Consider the following 21,995-nt stretch of genomic DNA (forward strand, 5'->3'; position numbering starts at 1 on the left):
TGGATTAATTCATCCCATTTGTGTTGCATTGCATTCAGAGTGCAGTTTGGTTCCATACGTTTGCTACCATTGCACTCTGCACACACACACACACACACACACACACACACACACACACACACACACACACAAAACAAATCCACTGCGCTGTCTGGAGGCTGTTAGCAGGAAGAAAGAATGAAAAGCAGGATTAATTTCTGACGTGATTTTTTTTTCACTGCACGAAGGATGTACACAGTCTTTTTTTGGTAGTACATACGCGCACAAACGCCGACCCGGTTGCGCGTGTGTGCACGCGCGGGACAGCAACTCTACCGAGACAATGATTTGATTAAGCTAACTGACACTGCTAATTCTTGTAACATACACACACACATACAAAATCCTCTCCGCTGTAAGTCGTCTGGATGCATGAAGAGCTGTTCAGATGAAAAGCTGACGTGATTTTTGGCTGGACTGAGGAACTACACAGTCTTTTTTTATGGTAGCCCGAAGTGCACAGCATCACTGGACTACACATCACAATTTTGACTTTAGCAGCAGTGGAACACCAAAATGTAAGTCCCTTTTCTGTTGTTTATAAATTAATAAAATATCAAATGACAAGGATCTATTTTAGCCGTTATATAAAACAAATAGTGTATGTTTTTACATTCTTTCAATGGAACAGATAATTTGGCGAAAGCTGGAACATACCATTCAACTTGGCTTCGCCTCATTGAATGGTATGTTCCAGCTTTCACCTCATGAAATATTCGTACCATCGAACTCATAAACATTCATTATTTATATAATAATTCAGGTTGCAGGATCCATCCTGGCTCATCATTCAGACCCTCGATGATAAGGTTTCAAACTGAATCCAGATCAATCAACGAGAATGGGTCTTGAGTTATCATAGAATGTGAAGTCACAATTATGAAACTAAATCATCCAAAATGTTAATCATGACAGCTGTTTTATGTGTGCATTAAAAAGGTGACTTACCAATACATTTCAGGCTGACTGCGTGTGCACAATTTTTGCTGTAAATTTAAAGCAGAGGAAAAAATTGAAGTATTTGTCAGTGTTTAGAGCAGTGAACACATGCCAAAATTATTTGAGGATTACTGACAAGGTTGTTTACCCAAAGGGCCCCAGTGAAAAATGTAACACTTCATAAGTGCTATAATCTGCCAGAAGGGTAGGTCACATGCACTAAATGTACACGTGGCACGCTCATGCACTAAACATGCACTTGAGGCCATGTCAGCTTTATAAACAAGGGACAGAACAACTCAGATAACAAGAGGAAGTATTGTTTCATTATCTACACACCGTTAAGCCACTAAATCTTTACACGGAAAGTAGTTGTTGGCACCCCCCCATGCATCCCATTTGGTGTGCGCAAAGGACATATTGCATGTGCATGAGCTCACATCATATGATCACTCTGCAGCACATGCGTGAGGCTGTATCAACTGATTGCTCCACTGCGCGTGCATGAGCTCACATCATGTGATCGCTCTGCAGCACGTGGATGAGGCTGTATCAACTGATCGCTCCGCTATGCATGCGTGACCTCATTTCATCTGATTGCTCTGCAGCACATGTGTGAGACTGTATCAACTGATCGCCACGCGTGTGTGAGCTCATATCTGATCACTCTGCAGCATGTGCGTGAGCTCACAGTTGTATGTAACAGTTTTGGCACCCCTGATGATTTCCATGATTTTCCTTTATAAATCATTGGTTGTTTGGATCAGCAATTTCAGTTAAATATGTCACATAGCAGACAAAAACAGTGATATGTATTTGGGAAGTGAAATGAAGTTCATAGGATTTACAGAAAGTGTGCAATACTTCTTTAAACAAAATTAGACAGGTGCATAAATTTGGACACCCCAACAGAAAAAATACATCAATATTTAGTAGATCCTCCTTTTGCAGAAATAACAGCCTCTAAACACTTCCTATAACTTCCAGTGAGAGTCTGAATTCTGGGTGAAGGTATTTTGGACCATTCTTCTTTACAAAACATCTCAGGTTTGTTCGTTTCTGAGCATGGACAGAAAGCATCCTCTTAAAATCACACCACAGATTTTCAATAATATTCAGGTCTGGGGACTGAGATGGCATTCCAGAATGTTGTACTTGTTCCTCTGCATGAATGCCTTAGTAGATTTTGAGCAGTGTTTAGGGTTGTTTTGTTGAAAGATCCAGCCCCGGCGCAACTTCAACTTTGTCACTGATTCATGAACATTGTTCTCAAGAATCTACTGATATTGATTGGAATCCCTGTGACCCTCAACGTTAACAAGATTCCCAGTACCTGCACTGGCCACACCGCCCCACAGCATGATGGAATCACCTTCAAATTTTACTGTAGGTAGCAAGTGTTTTTCTTGGAATACTGTGTTCTTTTTCAGCCATGCATACCGCCCCTTGTTATGTCCAAATAACTCAGTTTCAGTTTCCACAGCACCTTATTCCAAAATGATGCTGGGTTGTCCAAATGTGCTTTAGCATACCTCAAGCGACTCTGTTTGTGGCGTGTACACAGAAAAGGCTTCCTCTGCATTACAGCATCATACAGCATCTCTTTGTGCAAAGTGCGCTGTATAGTTGAACGATGCACAGAGAGACTAGCTGCAGCAAAATCATGTTGTACGTCTTTGGAGCAGGTCTGTGGGTTGACTATGACTGTTCTCACCATCCTTCGCTTCAGCTTATCTGAGATTTTTTTTGGCCTGCCACTTTCGCCTTAACTAGTACTGTGCCTGTGGTCTTCCATTTCTTCACTATGTCCCTCACAGTGGAAACTGACAGCTGAATTCTCTGAGATAGCTTTTTGTATCCTTCCCCAAAACCATGATGTTGAGCAATCTTTGTTTTCAGGTCATTTGAGAGTTGTTTAGAGGCTTCCATGTTGCCACACATTAGAAAAGATGCAAAGAGATGAAACATTTGCAAATGGCCACCTGAAATACCCTTTCTCATGATTGGATTCACCTGTGTAAGGAGGTCAATGTTCAATGAGCTTACCAAATCAATTTTGTGTTCCAATAATTAGTGCTAAATGTATTCAAATTAATAAAATGACAAGGGTGCCCAAATTTATGCACCTGCCTTTTGTTTAAATAACTACTGCACACTTTCTGTAAATATTAGAAACTTCATTTCACTTCTCAAATATCAGTGTGTTCGTCTGCTATATGATATATTTAACTGAAATGTCTGATCCAGACAACCAATGATTTATAAAAGAAAAGACTTTTGCATACAACTGTATCATGTGATCGGTCCATTTACATGCACAGCAGTATTGCCATGATCCGAGGTACCTGCTTTACATGACAGGAACAACACGTCTTGACAGATACAGCAGATAAGTGTTTCCCTTGCTTGTCTTCCAACCAGACTTCAGGTGGCAATCGAACTGCACCTGTATGACATTCAATGTGCATTCTTCTTATTCTTATTGCAATCTGACAACATTCTAGGTATTTGCACTGTGTTCCAACTATGTTTGGACTGTAAGTGTAAGTGGAGGCGGGATCCGCTCACATTCTAAGTGGTCATACGTCATTCGTACACAGCTGTCCGGATGCATATCCCTCCGGACTGTGCCTCGAAGTTTGGCTTTTTTCCCCATTTGGCCTGATTTGGCTTCATTCATGTTAAGTATGAGGGGGCCCAAATGATAGGTCACATGGCGTGCAGCGGACTGTAAAATACAGTCTCCACTGGCCTTATATGGCCCCCAAACCACCAGTTTGATGTTAGTAATCCAGAATGTGACATAGTTAATTCAGATCCTTGTTGAATGTAAGTTAGTTTTTGCAGTGCTGTGTATAAAATTGTAATCATTGTTTTGTATGGGTAACCATTGAATGAGTTGTGGCCCTATATATCCTGAAGGGCTACTTCCAGGTTTCAGCTTCATGTATCCGTTGGAGGCCATGGATCCTGCACTGGTTTGGGTGGAGCTCACATACTCCTGTCTGTGGGACACACAACAGAGTCGGCCGAGAAATGTGAAAGTTAGTCACAATGTTGCACCTGTATTTTTGTTTGAACATTCTGTTTGTCTAGTAAATGAACCCCACATTGATTGTGTTCACAGCGTCTTTTCTTCATAAATGTAGGTTTCTTTTGGCTGAGAAGCTTAAGAACCTTGTTTTATTTTTGCTTCTTTGTAGCAAATTTACCTTTGTCATTGTTTTTGCTGTTTTTACCCCATAACTTCATAACATTCACTCATAGATAGTCCAAACTACACCTTTTTGGAATTTTTCTGATCAGAAGAATAATGTGGTATAGCTTCCCACCTCATAGGTTTGGCACATCAAGATGCTGATTGGACAGCATGATTACTGCACAGGTGTGCCGATTCCATGACAAAAGCTTACAAAACATAAACTCACAGCCCTGCTTAAAAAAGATAAAAGCTCACATTTAAAAAAACTAGAAGTTATTATACAAATGAACAGAAACACATACTTTGTTAGCAGTTTTCTCCTCAATTTACACATTTGATGAGTTAATCTTGCAGAGTTGTTCTCACCTCCCACACCTCAGTTCACATCTAGTTTTTTCTCAATGTACACATTTAAAACCGTGTATGACCCACTGTTGCAGAATTACAATATTTGTTATCCCAATAAAACCTATAATTTTTTTGTTCAACTACATCTGATATCTAGAATTTGTGATATTTAATATGTATAATATCACATGATAAGTCTAATGTGATATCAAGTTGTGTATAATAAAATAACAAAAATTTTGAGATGTGAGCCTTTGCCTTGTGAGCTTTTGACTGCACACCAGGTGTGCCTTAGGCTGGCCACAATAAAAGGCCACTCTAAAATGTTCAGTTTTATCACACAGCACAATGCCACAGATGTCACAAGTTTTGAGGGAGCGTATAATTGACATACTGACTGCAGGAATGTCCACGGTCCAGCAGAGCTGTTGCCCGTGAATTGAATGTTCATTTCTGTACCATAAGCCGTCTCCAATGGCATATCAGAGAATTTGGCAGTACATCCAACTGGCCTCAACCACAGACCACATGTAACCACACCAGCCCAGGACCTCCACATCCAGCATGTTCACCTGCAAGATCGTGTGAGACCAGCCAGCCGGACAGCTGCTGCAACAATCGGTTTGCAAAACCAAAGAATTTACACACAAACTGTCAGAAACTGTCTCAGGGAAGCTCATCTGCATGCTTGTCGTCCTCATCGGGGTCTCGACCTGACTGCAGTTCGTTGTTGTAACCAACTTGAGTGGGCAAATGCTCACATTCAATGGCATCTGGCTGCTGATTAACTCTATGCAAAGGAGATGTGTTGCACTGCGTGAGGCAAATTACTGACTGGTTTTCTGACACACATACCTCTGACCCCCACAATAAAGCAAAACTGCACATTTTAGAGTGGCCTTTTATTGTGGCCAGCCTAAGGCACAATAATCATGCTGTCAAATCAGCATCTTGATATCCCACACCTGTGAGGTGGGATGGATTATTTCGGCAAAGGAGAAGCATTCACTAACACAGATTTGTGAACATTTGAGAGAAATAGGTCTTTTGTGTATATAGAAAATGTTTTAGAACTTTGAGTTCAGCTCATGAAAAATGGGAGTAAAAACAAAAGTGCGGCATTTATATTTCTGTTCAGTCTATTCAAACGTGCACAGCAACACCAAGTAACCACAAGCTGGCCACGCCCCTGGAATGCACATGAAGTGACAAACACCAACTGCTTCTCATCCTCATTTGGAGCTAACCTGATTGTTAGCCTAAGAGATAAATTGACTATTTTTGACCCCTGGTAAAAAAAATGGCCTAGAACTGCCACTGCTGTTGAAAAGATTAAAAAAAAAAAGAGGTATAATTGGAAACACAAGTCAACAATATCACACATCAGCACCTCTTGTAGCCTATCTGCTCACACATGGCTCTGCCGTAGTTGTTGTTCCAGTTGTCAGCGCACACGGGCATCCACGTGCCACTGTCTGGCACGTAACTCTGCAGCAGATAGTTGGTCCCATGCATTCGAACTGTAAAGAAGACAGAATGCTCTGATTCTGCATGTACAATATGTGCAACATTCTGGTGTTCTTAGTCTTACAGCACTGGGCTTCATCTTCTCCACTCGGACAGTCCTTGACACCGTCACACCACTGGGACAGGCTCAAACATGCACCATCTGTTTTGCATAACTTCCCCAGTAAACACTGATAATATACTGCGAACACACATGTACAGAACAGGCATAAAGTTCCGCTCAGATTAACTGATACTGCTGTGATGACAGTATCACTTAACAAAATGTCATATCTGCCAACTGACTTACAGAAGTACCAGAGCAAGACTGCAGTCACTACCAGGAGAACTAGGATCATGCACAGAGATATGCACACAACATATTTGCGTGGATACCTAGATACTCCTGCAAAACAAAAATACAACATATTTCCATCTGTTTCTTTTACATGTGCCTTTGCATGTGTTACGTAAATGTGCATGGTCACATGCAAATTATTGATATCTTAAATGCAGGTGCCAGTGCAGAGATCACTAGGCATGACCGACCGAGGAAAGTAATGATCATATTCATTGCATTTTATGTTTATATTAATCTGTGTGAATTTCTATTCAATGTGACATTTTATAAATGCTTATAATAAAATGTAGCTACTGCTAAACACTGATTGTACCAAATATTGAATTCATAATCAAGCAATCTAATTTTTTTCTACTTAGTCCATGAGCCAGTAGTCAATTTGGTTAGCAATGAGTGATGCAAATTATTGGTTGAACTAATAGGATTAATAAATGGAATAATTTTGACTGTGTTAAATGCTTGGTCTCCAAAGTGAAGGATAAATAAGATCAATGACCACTGGATTATATGACATATGTTACCATGTAATGTGACACCTAAAGCCTAATTTATGCTTCTACAACGCTGTAACTCTGTGGACACACAATCAAGTCAACGTGGGCGTGACCCCATCTAATTTCTCCATCACGTTGGTGAGTGTTGCAATTTACCTCCGGAACAGTAGGGGGTGCGACATGAAGAACAAGGCAGGGACTTTCTTTCCGCCAGGCCACTACAGTTCCTGGTCATTTTTTTCTTTTTTCTGGACCAATTCGTCCCTCAACGACCTCCACTTCTTTCTACAATCATCATCCTCCAAACCAATGTTGTGTGCAGTTTCCCTCCGTGAACTAATGGGCATTTGAGCATCTTTGTAGTTTTTCAACACTGTGTTGTAAAGTTGGTCATATGTGCGGACTTCTGCCAAACATTCCTCTATTTGATCCATGATAAAAATGTTATTGGCGTGCACACTGCAAAATCTTTTAAATATGACGTGAGAGGAAGGAGCGAAACCGGAAAAGTGACCAATCACAGTGCTTGTGGTCTCTATCATTTCAAAGTATAGTTTAAATTTTTGGGAGTTGCATGTCAGGCAACAGAAAGGAGCTCGGAGAGTGTACACAGAGGGTTCTGTGTCGCTACGGAGCTGTGGAGACGGAGAAGCATAAATTAGGCTTAAACATGACACATGGTGCAAACTTTTCAAACCCTATTAACCAATAATTTGTATCCCTTTTTACCCAAATTGGAGCAGCTTAACTTTTGACCCCTGTACACACTGAACCTGACCTTTGTTACCATTTGTTGCTGTTTTTAACCCCATAACATTCAGTTATTGTTAGTCCAAACCATACCTTTATTTATTTTATTTATTTATTTCCTTTATATAGCGCCAAATCACAACAGAGTTGCCTCAAGGCGCTGGTAAGGAAAAACTCCCTCTAAGGAAGAAACCTCAAGCAGACCAGACTCAAAGGGGTGACCCTCTGCTTGGGCCATGCTACAAACATAAATTACAAAACAATTCATAGAACAATTCACGGATGAATATACAAGAATTGCTGTTGGTGCACAGGACAGGAGGGTCGCCAACACAAACACAACTCCCATCTCTGGATGGAGCTGCACCTTAAACAGAGAAAAAACAGAATCAGGCATCAGAAAGACAAAAAATACCATATAATTTGCGCATTAATCAACAAGAAAAACAGAAGAAATACTAAGGTGATCGCTGGCCACTAGCCCTAAAGTTCACTAAAACACCCAGAATTTAGGTAAAGTTGAGGCCTCGGCCCGCTCCAATTACTAATAAATGAATTAAAAGAGTAAAAAGCGTAAAACAAAACTCTACCAGAATGCTAGCTATATGAAAGGGAAAAGAAGTGCGTCTTATGTCTGGACTTGAAAGTCTCCACAGAATCTGATTGTTTTATTGACACAGGGAGATCATTCCACAGAACAGGGGCTTTTTTGGAATTGTTACAATCATACAAATAATGTGGTATACTTTTCAATGTGGTTGCAGCATTTTTACATTTTGACCTCTGTGTATTTCTTCATTGAGCCCTAATTGGCTATAGCTACCACCCTGAGATGGCTATCATATATTTTCATGTAGACCATTTATGTTGTATCATTTATGTCGTCTGTGGTCAGACAACCAGCTAATGTTTAATTAGCAAGGCTACGTTTTTCATTCGCAGATTAGCTCTTATACTAATTTTGAAAACCGTTGGTGTCAAGTTTGCTTCCACTAATTTTGAGTCAGCTCATGATTTTATTTGAATTAATTTGTTTAGTTTTTGGAATAATGTTTTACAGTCAAAAATGTTTGGGAACCTAAAATCAAAAATTTGTTCCTCGTAGAGTTTACATGCTAATCCAGTAAATGTCTTACTTTTATAGTTATCAACTATTATCCGAGTAGCAACCAGTGGCGCTAGCTAGCCCCTTAGTCATGCTAGCCTGGTTTGTTAGCATTTATCTGGTTAAAAAACAAACAAATTCATGTATTTTGTGGTTATGCGTTCATTTGGTATTGTTAAGATGCTTCCTACTGATTTATTTTACAAAACAATTCACCATGATCTGACATTAGATACAGGTGAGTCATGATTAGGTGCACAGTGATAACACATGAGTCCATCTCCATCTCTGAACAAGACTACTGAGACAAATTTTGCTTTGCCAATATGACACTAGCTATAGTGCAATGTCAGAAATTAAAATATTAAAAATGAAACTTTTCAGAGCTCAACATACACTCTTTTCCATAAAAATACAACAACAAATCTGTACATGAGTTGGTGAAACCAGAAAATACTCAACACCATTAAGAACTGACTTCAGAGTAATTGTCAGACTAGTTGCTGATTGACTAATTGGATAATTGATAAGGTTCAGTTTTATACCTTTGTTTTGTCTTGTATTGTGTGGTATTCCAGGCATTGCGGTTTGCTGGGTGTTGATGGGTTCAAAGGTGTAGCTTGGAGGTGGTGAGATTGATGGATATAATCCCATCTGTGGGACATATGGAGGAGGTCGTCCTTCATCGCCCTGAAACCCAGAGTTAACAAACTGGGCACCATTTGGCTGGAGGTAAAAACAAAATAAAAGAAATTATTTGCTGCTGATATATAATTTGAAATGTGAAATTCCTGGTATCAGTGTGATTGTTGGGTCAGGTGAACAAAACAGTGTTAATTAGCCATGTAAAGTACGAGGGCTGTCAATAAAGTATAGGTCCTTTTTATTTTTTTCAAAAACTATATGGATTTCATTCATATGTTTTTACTTCAGACATGCTTGAACCCTCGTGCGCATGCGTGAGTTTTTCCACGCCTGTCGGTGACGTCATTCGCCTGTGAGCACTCCTTGTGGGAGGAGTCGTCCAGCCCCTCGTCGGAATTCCACTGTCTGAGAAGTTGCTGAGAGACTGGCGCTTTGTTTGATCAAAATTTTTTCTAAACCTGTGAGACACATCGAAGTGGATGTTGTGAAAGTGTAGGAACACGGACCCACAACAGGGGGCGCAATGAACGGACAATGGAGAAGGTAAATAACAAGGTTTACTATTGTGAAACGAGCACAATAAATACAACAATCACAATTTGGGGTCGAATCCACTGGTGTCGTGTGGGCAGGCTCGAAGGTAGGAGACGTCCGTTTCCGTCGAACCGGAACCACCCAGATCTCCTCTGCCACCGAACCCTGGAAATACTGGAACCGCCAAGTCCCGAATTCCCAGGTGGCCACTGCCTCCGCTCGTCGGATCCGGTACTGCTGGCGGGAGAGAGCAACAACACACAGGTGTGGATGCGACCGCACCCAGTAACGGAGAGGGGAGAAGCCGCCTCCACCTCTTGTCAAAGTACAGCAGGAAGGTGAGTACTTATCCAAGCAATGAAGCTATCAGTAGTCAACAGTCCTGAAAAGGTTTAACAAGTTTAGCTGGTTTGTTCAGAATATAAATGCAGAGAATATTACCTCAGTCTTAGGCGATATCTCGGCACTGAGGTGGAGACGCCGTCCTCCAGATATACCTCTGTGCTGAGTGGAACAGCTGTGTCTGGTGATGGGTGACAGCTGTCACCCAGGCTACTCCCATAAGGCGGCAGCGCCCTCTGGTGCCTGGAGCCCGCACTCCAGGCAGGGCGCCCTCTGGTGGTGGTGGGCCAGCAGTACCTCCTCTTCAGCGGCCCACACAACAGGGGACACGGTTTGAAAAATTAAGCTGGTTTTCAGTGAAAATTTTAACGGCTGATGAGAGATTTTGAGGTGATACTGTCGCTTTAAGGACTTCCCACGGTGCGAGACGTCGCGCAGCGCTCCCAGGCGCCGTCGTCAGCCTGTTTCAAGCTGAAAACCTCCACATTTCAGGCTCTGTTGATCCAGGACGTCGTGAGAGAACAGAGAAGTTTCAGAAGAAGTCAGTTTCAGCATTTTATCCGGATATTCCACTGTTAAAGGAGATTTTTTTAATGAAAGACGTGCGGACGGGTCCGTGCGGATGGGTCCGCGTGTCGGGACGCAGCCGGCGCGGTGGCACACGAAAAACACCTCCGTGTCGATAACCATTTGTAAAATCCAGGCGGCTTTTGATGCCTTTCAGTGGAGTGAGTATATGAGAAATTGTTTAACAGCTGGACATGTTCCAACTTGTCCTTAAGCCTTCCAACGGAGGTGTTTTTCCTGTGGCGGAGTGTCGCCGCGGCTGCGAGCCGACGCTGCAATCCGTCCGCACGTCTTTCATTAAAAAAAATCTCCTTTAACAGTGGAATATCCGGATAAAATGCTGAAACTGACTTCTTCTGAAACTTCTCTGTTCTCTCACGACGTCCTGGATCAACAGAGCCTGAAATGTGGAGGTTTTCAGCTTGAAACAGGCTGACGACGGCGCCTGGGAGCGCTGCGCGACGTCTCGCACCGTGGGAAGTCCTTAAAGCGACAGTATCACCTCAAAATCTCTCATCAGCCATTAAAATTTTCACTGAAAACCAGCTTAATTTTTCAAACCGTGTCCACTTTGATATGTCTCACAGGTTTAGAAAAAATTTTGATCAAACAAAGCGCCACTCTCTCAGCAACTTCTCAGACAAAGGAATTCCAACGAGGGGCTGGACGACTCCTCCCACAAGGAGTGCTCACAGGCGAATGATGTCACCGACAGGCGTAGAAAAACTCATGCATGCGCACGAGGGTTCAAGCATGTCTGACGTAAAAACATATGAATGAAATCCATATAGCTTTTGAAAAAAAATAAAAAGGACCTATACTTTATTGACAGACCTCGTATGCATTGCTCTATGTTCCAACAAACAGTATTGAGTTTTACTATTTGTAAGCTCCCAACTAATAATTTTAGTATTGTTGTTGTGGAATATGACCATAACCAGGAGGTATCCCAAAACAATTCTGCTTTGTTACAACAGTTAAATCACTTTTTAGTAATAATGTGTTAGAAAGTGATGTTGCCACAACATGAATTTGTAGACTCCTAGCCATGTTACTGAATATTGCTGAACCAATATTTTTCTGGAAAGTATTTAGTAGACTTACGTTTTACTCAAATATGCTAAAAGCCATGTTTAAGCACCTTGAAAGTCACTGTCATTGTCCCACCCAAGATTGAACTGGGACCACTCACCCGCAGTCGGATGTCTTCCTACTCCGCCACTACATCAGCATTATAAGTTTGGTCATCTTTTGTGATGCCTCGGCTACAACAGGACTCCAAACAAAAATTGTAGAGGTTTTCTCCACCATATTTTTTTCCCATACACAGTCACCCTCCACATGTGGTTTTAATTAGATTTGACCTTGAATTCATAAAAGATGAGTTTAAGTTCTAGACTGGCTAGAGGGGAATTTTGTTAACATAGTAGATTATTGGTGTCCAAAGACATTCCAGAAAGAGCCAAGAGGGTGCAGGTTTTCTTTGCAGCCACTGATTCCAGCAGATGATTTCACTGATTAACATCACTTTGAGAAGATGGGATGAGTTCATCAGTGAAGCCACCTGCTGGAGTCAGTGGTTGCAAAGAAAACCTGCACCCTTTTAGCCCTTTCTGGAATGAAGAAGTGTTCCCAGTGGGCTTGGGAACATCTCGGGGTCCTTCAGGAAGAGTTAGAGGACTTAGATAAGAAAGAAGATAAGAAAGTGTGGGATGAGCTGCTTGGTCTGCTACCACCTTGACCCAGACCCAGATAAGCAACAGAAAATGAAGGAATGAGCCTAAATTGGCCTCAGTGTAGTTGATGATACTGTTTTAGCAGTAACCCAGTCTACCATGTTGTTGTCCATTCATTGACTGCAAAATTATAAATCTGTGCATCAGTTATGCTTACGTCAGATTAAAAAAAGAATATGGATATTTTATGGATATTTTAAAACATTCAAACTAGTAGAACCTCATTATTTGTGTAGCTTTGCAGCCATGCCCCCCCCCCCACCCACCCACACACACACACACACACACACACACACACACACACACACACACACACACACACACACACACACACACACACACACACACACACACACACACACACACATTCACATAACTTGTGCTGACTGAATATTTTTTGTAACTCATGAAAAATCCTGCACATGCTTATTACCCGAGGCCAAAATATGGCCATTGGGTATTGTGAAGGCTTTGTGTCTGTCCATCTGTCCATCTGTCTGTGCTCCTATTACTGCCAGGGTCTTGAAATTCACAGGGATGGCTAACCTTGACCTATTTTCAGTGGTTAGAAGGACACATTTTTATGCTCATATGGCCGAGGTTTTTTTTAAATTATTTATTTTTGCTTCTATCATCATGACCAGCACCCCTATTTAACATGCTCATGTTCCTCTGTTTGTTTTGGTTTGTTTGTTGTTGCTTTTTAAATATCTATTATGTTTGCACACTGTTGGCATCCGTGTTGCTGTTTCAGACACACTGCTGTTGTTGGTCTAATAGTTTGTTTCTGTGTTGCTTCAATATTGAAAGTGTGTATATTCTGGTATGAGCCAGCTGGAAGGCAGGGGAGGTGACCAAAAGTGTTCAGTGCACTTGGTTCCAGTGTAGAAGGTTCCCAGGTAAAGACCACCCCTTCCCATTTTCCATTGAATATGGAGTTGCATCAGGAAGGCCATCCGGCATGAAACCTGTGACAAATCAACATACGAGGTCTGTGAGAAAAGAAACGGACCTTTTTATTTTTTTTTAAAACTATATGGATTTGAATCACGTGCGATTACGTCAGCCAAGCTTGAACCCTCGTGCGCATGCGTGAGTTTTGCGGATTCGACGCAGCCGCTCATCGCGCGGCGCCACACGAAAACGCCTCCGTGTTGATAACCATTCGTAAGATTTAGGCAGCTTTTGATGGCTTTCAGTCGAGTGAGTATCCGAGAAATTGTTTAACAGCTGGGCATGTTCAAACTTGTCCTGTAAGGCTTCCAACGGAGGTGTTTTTCTGTGGCGCCGCGCCATGAGCGGCTGAGTGCTGACGCGCGAATCCGTCCGCACGTCTTTCATTACAAAATCTCCTTTAACAGAGGAATGTCCGGATAAACTGCTGATCCCGACCTCTTCTGAAACTTCTCTGTTCTTTCACGACGTCCTGCATCAACAGAGGCTTAAATTTGGAAGTTTTCAGCTTGAAACAGGCTGACGACGGCGGCTCGGGGCGCGGCGCGCCGTCCGGCTCCGTGGGCAGTCCTTAAAGCGACAGTAACACTCCATAATCTCTCATCAGCCCTTAAAATTTTCACAGAAAACCGTCTGAATTTCTCGAATGGTGTCCACTCGGATCTGCCTCACAGTTTCTGAAAACATTTTGATAAAGCAAAGCGCCAGTCTCTCAACAAGTTGTCAGACAAAGGAATTCCGACAGGAGGGGTGGACCAGTGCTCACTCAAAACCTGGCCACAGGCGAATGATGCAACCGACAGGCGTGAAAAAACTCAAGCATGCGCACGAGGGTTCAAGCTTGTCTGATGTAATCGCACATGATTCAAATCCATATAGTTTTTGAAAAAAATAAAAAGGTCCGTTTCTTTTCTCACAGACCTTGTACAGTTCCACGTTGCATCTGCTGTGTTGACCCTGAGTGAAAACAAGGGGGCAGCTCAATATATAATATATATTACTACAGTGGTCCCTCACTATAACGCGGTTCACCTTTCGCGGCCTCGCAGTTTCGCAGATTTTTTTAGTGCAGTTTTGCATGCTTTTTTTTTTTTAACAGCGCATTGTGTTCTGCGTCCTTATCAGGTGGGCTGGTCACGGCACCGGTCGGCATCACCGCGATTGCTCTCACTGCCTCCGATGCGCTAACTGAGTCTGCGGGCTCGGTAAACGCAGCAGCGGGCCACTCACACCGCCCTCCTGTCTGCTGTGCAGAGCTGCGCCAAATCTGGCAACAGGTCCAGAGACTACGCTTGCTTTTTTGATGCGGATGTTGACCGCAGCCACAGAGCTCCGTGGCCACCGAGAGAGGACTTGGATTCTTTGCGGGTCCCGCATCCGTACCTCCGGAGGCAGTGAGCGAAGGGAGAGTTCTGTGTGTGTCTGTTTATAATCTTCTTGCCCAGAAGAAAAAAGAGTGTTTACACAGGAGAGAAAAGTGAGAAAATGTTAATGACTGTTTGAGAAAAGTGTATAAAGTGTGTAGTGAGGGGTTTTACAGCCTTAAAACATCTATAATAATTGCAAAAAATAGCGCTGACTAGCTTATCGCGGGTTATTAGAACGTAACTCCCACAATAAATGAGGGACCACTGTATACATAATGTACACATAATTATAATCCCAGCATGACCGGAAAATCACTAAGAGCTAGAGCCCAACCGATATATCAGCCGGCCGATATTATCGGCCGATATAAGTCCTTTTCAAAGTACTCACTATCGGCCAAAAGTTTGCCGATAGAACGCCGATAATTTCTCATAAACAGAACAGTTACTGAAATAATGTTTGTGTCTGCAATGTAAAATGTCCTTGCACCGTTTGTCCAGTAGATGGAGCTCTGACTCCATTCAACTGAGAGCTGCTTACACCCCTGCTTAAATGTGTTCATCCCGTAGTTCGCCGTCACACTGCACTGATCAGCTGACAAAAGCATACAAGTAAGCTTATAAGGATGTTGTTTGTAATAACTTTGCGATTACATTCACCCCACATTTCTCAGTTTATGTAGTAATGTGTCAAATGTGCTTCAATGCGTCAGTCACGCTTTTTATTAAGCCCACGTTGTGTAGACCTTATTTCTAGCATGAAAAACTTTCGTTTACTGCTAAGAGGTTGAAACATTCAGATTCACTGGTCGTCCGGAAGGGTTCTGGAAATTACTGCCATTCGCCATTAATCCTCTGGGGCAGATGCCATCGTATACGATGGGTGGGACCAAGCTTTACTAAATTGTAAGTCCCTTCGGCTGCTCCTTGTTACACTCGGGGTCGCCACTGCAAATCCAAGGTGGATCTGCATGTTGAATTGGCACAGGTTTTACACCGGATGCCCTTCCTGACGCAACTCCACATTACATGGAGAAATGTGGCAGGGGTGGGATTTGAACCCGGAACCTTCTGCACTGAAACCAAGCGCATTAACCACTTGGCCACCACCCCTGCTCTTTACTAAATTGTAAATAACTTTTTAATGATATGAGATAAAAAGTTAACTCTGCGGACTTTCAATTCACCATCGGCCATCTTGGTACTCCTCATAGAAGATGTGTGATGACGTGTGCAATGTGAGTGTCCAATCGGGATTGGTTCTCCGTCACATGGTTTTCCAAAATCCAATTGTAGGGCAGATTTACCTCACGTGATATGGCAAAGATCAATTTCAGGAGTCATATCTTACTAGTTGGCCCGTTTGAATAGCCCCCTAACTGCTCCAATTGCATTTTTGCATTTTTTTGAACTTGAAAATTCTTCTCTGTTATAAAATTAATCAATATGAGGACAAAGCTTCAGCGTTTAGCTCATACCTTTTTTGTTAAGGGTCCAAAAAAGAACATTTTATTCATTAAAAATATATCGGCTATAGGCAAATCAGCCGATTTATCAATTATCTGCATTTTTTTCATCCATATATCATTATCAGCATTGGCCTCAAAAAATCCATATCGGTCGGGCTCTACTAAGAGCCCTTGGGCAAGGTCCTTAATCCCCTAGTTGCTCCCAATGTGGAGTGAGCGCATTGTATGGCAGCACCCTCTGAATGAGGCCTGTCCACCAGCGTACACATTTAGTCACATGTCTCGTGGTGTGAAGCAAGGCGGAGGTGTTGCTTTTATTTACAAATCTAGGCTTTCTTTATTAGCTGTTGGGGGTCACAAATATAATTCCTTTGAGCATCTGACTCTCCCTTATGCCCATGATACTAAGTACTGTCTACAGTACTTAGTACAGTACAGTAGTTCAGTAATTCAAGTACAGTACGGAGCTCAGCTATGTTACTTTGTCACTGTATATAGGCCCCCTGGCCCATACTCCGATTTCTTAGATGAATTTGGTGAATTTTGTTCATCTCTAGTTTGTCAACTAGTGCAGATAACATTTTGATTATTGGTGATTTTAACAATGATATAAATAAGCCCTCTGATCCCCTTAGCAAATCATTTATGCAAATTGTGGATGCATTAGGATTCCAGCAATGCGTTCAAGACCCGACACATATCAGAGGAAATACCCTGGATCTGGTTCTTGCATGTGGGTTTGCTGTCACAAATATTGACATCTTTCCTCTTGCATCTATAGTCTCAGACCATTCACTTATCAGGTTTACATTTACGCTGCCACGTTTAGTGGACCAACAACCTTGTCCACTACTGCGGCCTCGTATTAAACACTCAACTATGACTGAACGTGAGACTAGACTACATGATATTTTAGCTTAGAGTCTGGAGAACACGAAATCAGTAGACAGCCTTGCGGATAGTTTCAATTTAGCACTTAAAACCACACTTGATAAGATTGCGCCTCCTCTTTTAAGGCCACGCCCTCCCAAGGCACAGTCACCTTGGTTCAGTGGTTACTTGCGTGACCTCAGGCAGAAGGGAACGGAAATGGCGTAGTTCCAAATTAGAAGTGTTCCGCCTTGTGTGGCAGGATGCTATTTTAGATTATAAACATGCACTACTGACCACAAAGCGCACCTATTACTCTGATTTGATCAGTAAAAACAAACATAACTCAAAGTTTTTGTTTGACATGGTAGCATTTCTTATTCACGGGCAGCCACCTGTTAGTCGTTCTCCCTTTTCAGTGCAGGATTTCTTGGATTATTTTGAGAAGAAAATAGAAGATATTAGGCTGAGCATATCTCAGCACGCCTCGGCCCAGCCATTAAGCCCTGCTATGGAGGTGGGTGCTACCACTGAGGTGTTACCTAGATTTACAGAATTTAATAGTATTTCATTAGGTGTGCTGACGAAACTCGTGATCCTATACCAACAAAACTATTTAAGGACCTGTGACCCACTCTTGGGCCAACTGTGCTGGAAATTATCAATCTGTCATTAACCTCTGGATCTGTTCCAAAATGTTTTAAATCTGCAGTGATTAAACCATTACTTAAGAAAGCTAATCTTGACCCTAGTGTATTGAAAAATTACAGGCCGATATCAAATCTATCATTCTGTTCCACAATTTTAGAAAAGGTGGTTTCACGGCAGCTCGTAGACTATCTCACTGAGAATGATCTTTTTGAGCCACTGCAGTCTTCTTTTAGGAAATATCACTCCACAGAGACAGCGCGCACTAAAGTAGTGAATGATATTCTGCGAGCATTGGACTCAGACACCACTACAGTTTTGGTGTTGTTAGATCTCAGTGCTGCGTTTGATACCGTGGATCATCATATTTTGCTCGATAGGTTGGAGAATCTTTTTGGGACTACTGGAAGTGCCCTTGCCTGGTTGACATCATATCTGTCCAGTCATTCTCATTGTGTTTTGTATAATAACACTACCTCTAACCTTAGTGACATGAGATTTGGGGTTCCACAGAGATCCGTTTTCGACCCCTTGCTTTTCTCCCTGTATGTAGCACCCCTTGGGCGTATACTGCGGAGTTTTGGGATTGCCTTTCATTGTTACGCTGATGATACTCAGTTGTAGATGCCGATAACTGCGAGAAATCTCACTCCCATAAAAAACCCTGGAGGACTGTCTTCTATCAATAAGAAGTTGGATGTCTAGTAACTTCCTACTTTTAAACTTTGATAAGACTGAAATGATGGTTCTTGGTCCAGCGAGACATCGGCATCAGTTTGACCAGCTGGCGCTCGTCCTGGGTTCACGTATCATACATCATACGGACAAAATGAGGAACCTTGGGGTAATTTTTGATGCCACATCGTCTTTTGACCTCCACATCAGGGATGTTACTAGGACTGCTTTTTTCCATCTGCGAAATATAGCGAGGATCCACCCCCATCCTGTCTATAGCTGATGCTGAGACCTTGATTCATGCGTTTGTTTCTTCTAGACTAGATTATTGTAATGTTCTATTTTCAGGGTTACCGCAGTCCAGCATTAGGGTTCTTCAGATAGTTCAGAATGCTGCCACCAGACTGTTGACACATAGCAGAAGGTCTGAACATATCACACCCATTTTGGCATCCTTGCACTGGCTTCCTGTCTCTGTGAGAGCAGATTTTAAGGTTTTGTTATTGACTTATAAAGTTGTTCATGGACTGGCGCCATCTTATCTGGCTGATCTGGTGGAACTTTACATGCTGGCCCGGGCTTTGCCGTCGCAGGATGAGGGACTTCTCTGTGTTCCCAGGGTGAAGAAGAAGTCAGCAGGTCAAAGAGCCTTTTTTCATCGTGCACCCACCCTGTAGATCAGTCTTCCTGCAACTGTGAGGCAGTCAGAGTCCGTGGACATTTTTAAATCAAGACTGAAAACCCATTTTTATTCTCTTTCTTATAAATAGCTTTTATTTTTTAGCTGAATTTTTTTATTAATTTTTAATTATTGATTTAAATTTTATGTTGTATTGTTTCGTGTAAGGCACCTTGAGATGGCTTTTGCTGTGATTTGGCGCATTATAACCTAATTAAATTAATTAATTGTTAAACAAATATCAATAAATGTCTTCTCCAAACAGCAAGACGTGCTGCCAAATGACTACCAACAACTGACAAAATGAATGTCTGTTCCTATGTGCTGCTACCACAGATGCTTTGCCAACCAGGCAGCACACACCGAAAGAAACAGAACATAAACAATAAGAGCAATTGATGGTATAGTTCACATCGCAACAGCAACAACAGAATCATATCTGATATGCCAAGTAAAAGCAACAACACTTCACATAGCAAGTACTCTACAACACTATATGTTTTTGTGGCTCAACTGGCGTGGATTAACTCCGACTGTTCGGGAGGGTTCTGGTGTTACAACCCTAATTCCAAAGAAGTTGGGACGTTGTATGAAATATAAATAAAAGCAGAATACAATGATTTGCAAATCCTCTTCAAACTATATTCAATTGAATACACCACAAAGACAAGATATTTAATTTTCAAACTGATAAACTTGTTTTTGTGCAAATATTTGCTCATTTTGAAATGGATGCCTAAAGAACACCTGTTTGAAACATTCCACAGGTGAACCGGTTAATTGGAAACAGGTCTTCTAATGTGTAGAATCTGGAGAACAGAAAGTTCTCCAGATTCTCTGAATCTTCTGATTATATTATGGACTGTAGATGATGGAAATCCCAAATTCCTTGCAATTGAATGTTGAGAAACGTTGTTCTTAAACTGTTGGTCAATTTTTTCATGCAGTTTGTTCACAAAGTGGTGATCCTCACCCCATCTTTGCTTGTGAATGGCTGAGACTTTTGGGGATGCTCCTTTTTACCCGGTCATGACACTCACAATTTGTGTCCTCAGTTCCCAAACGCTTATTGAGTGTTGTTAGAAGGAAAGGTGATGTAACACAGTGGTAAACATATCACTGTCCCAACTTTTTTGAAATGTGTTGCAGGCATCCATTTCAAAATGAGAAAATATTTGCACATGAACAATAAAGATTATCAGTTTGAACATTAAATATCTTGTCTTTATGGTGTATTCAGTTGAATATAGGTTGAAGAGGATTTGCAAATCATTATATTCTGTTTTTATTTACATTTCACACAATGTCCCAACTTCTGTGTCTGTGATGGCACCATCAATGTCTTTTTTAGGGATGTCCCTGCTTATTTCAGCAAGACAATGCCACAATCTGCATGTGTTACAACAGTGTGGCTTCATAGTAAAAGAGTGAAAAGAGCAAAGGAGCAAATATTTGCACAAAAACAATAAAGATTATCAGTTGGAACATTAAATATCTTCTCTTTGTAGTGTATTCAATTGAATATAGGTTTAAGAGGATTTGTAAATCATTGTATTCTGTTACATTTTACACAGCGTCCCAACTTCATAGGAATTGGGGTTGTACACTAAATACTGTAAATAAAATAAAAATCCTGATTCGCACAGGAGAATTTAAAGATGTCATACAATCGACTGTTTCTCTATACAGTCGGACAAATGATGTCACCTGACATACAATCCACAAATCACATGCCACGGATCTAGTTGGGTGTTACATAAAGCAGGATAAATAAATACTCTTTTTTTTCCCCAGAGGGACAGGTTCCCAGTTCAAGACCACTGTTGCCCCTTCTCCATGTAATGTGGAGTTGCATCAGGAAGGGCATCCGGTGTAAATGTTGTGCCATATCAACCTACAGATCCAAGTGAAAAAAGGGACAAACTGAAGGGTAATGGTGGCGGCACACGGTCATGTGATAAGTCCGTCCTCACGTTTATCCATTTGACTCTATAGTAAAGAAGTGCATCTGCTGTAAAAATTGTGCCAAATTCCAAAACTGATCAGTCCAAAACGTGGAAAAAAACCTGTTTCCTTGTTTGAATTTTAATAACCCAAATTTACATTTCTAAGTTGACACAACAAATGTAGAAATGTAGAACTGTGAACAAATGTTAAAGAACAGAAAACATATTCACAGTAAACTGAAAGGTGCTGCAGATCAGATGAAACTTTAATTTTGACTTTACCTGGTTATTTTTCATACTGAAACTGCTCACAGAACTCAGGGAGAGACCTGGACAAAGGTTAGACAGATTTTGATATGTTTTTTGGACTAAAATATAGATAAAAAAGACAAAGCTGCGCTGTGCCATTTGTATAAACATCATTAAAACAGCTTCTCTTAAACATGCTTTGTCAAACATTACAAGAATCCCTTTGGTTTTTTTTGGTACTAGAATTCCCACCTACCATGAAAATGCTCCAAAGTCTTGAACGTGGTTTTAGAATTTCTTTGTGCTTCTGGTTTCACTCTGTGAGTTCTCCTCTGGCCCGTTCCACTGTGCAGTCAGCAGGTGAAACCACACCATTACCTGTGTGTGTGCACAGCCTGTTGGAGTTAAGCAAAACTAATACATGATGTCAGCAAGCAGGAACTCTCATTAAAACACACCCAGGCTCACATGAGGCTAATAAAATGTGAAATCCAGTCATCGATTAGTGATAACAGAACTTAATTACCCTGCAAATTGGGTAAGCAGTTCTGTTTTCACTGGAGTGTGTAG

At 41.5% G+C, this 21,995-nt stretch overlaps 1 protein-coding gene across 1 annotated transcript in view; it reads right to left on the minus strand.

Annotated features, from left to right (window-relative positions):
- tmprss2 (transmembrane serine protease 2) overlaps positions 1 to 21,763 on the minus strand; it is a 31,369-nt gene extending 9,606 nt beyond the window's left edge. Inside the window, exons 1-8 of the mRNA XM_034178953.1 lie at positions 21,682 to 21,763; positions 21,459 to 21,505; positions 9,290 to 9,470; positions 6,345 to 6,440; positions 6,120 to 6,236; positions 5,919 to 6,048; positions 3,867 to 3,983; positions 988 to 1,025 (exon numbers count right to left, since the gene is read on the minus strand). Of these exons, the coding sequence (XP_034034844.1) occupies positions 988 to 1,025; positions 3,867 to 3,983; positions 5,919 to 6,048; positions 6,120 to 6,236; positions 6,345 to 6,440; positions 9,290 to 9,470; positions 21,459 to 21,473 (694 nt within the window). The 5' untranslated portion in view covers positions 21,474 to 21,505; positions 21,682 to 21,763. The remainder of the gene's footprint in view (positions 1 to 987; positions 1,026 to 3,866; positions 3,984 to 5,918; positions 6,049 to 6,119; positions 6,237 to 6,344; positions 6,441 to 9,289; positions 9,471 to 21,458; positions 21,506 to 21,681) is intronic.
- Positions 21,764 to 21,995: the final 232 nt, after the last annotated feature.

The sequence above is a fragment of the Thalassophryne amazonica genome, chromosome 9 (genome assembly GCF_902500255.1).
Source record: "Thalassophryne amazonica chromosome 9, fThaAma1.1, whole genome shotgun sequence".
Classification (NCBI taxonomy): Eukaryota; Metazoa; Chordata; class Actinopteri; order Batrachoidiformes; family Batrachoididae; genus Thalassophryne; species Thalassophryne amazonica.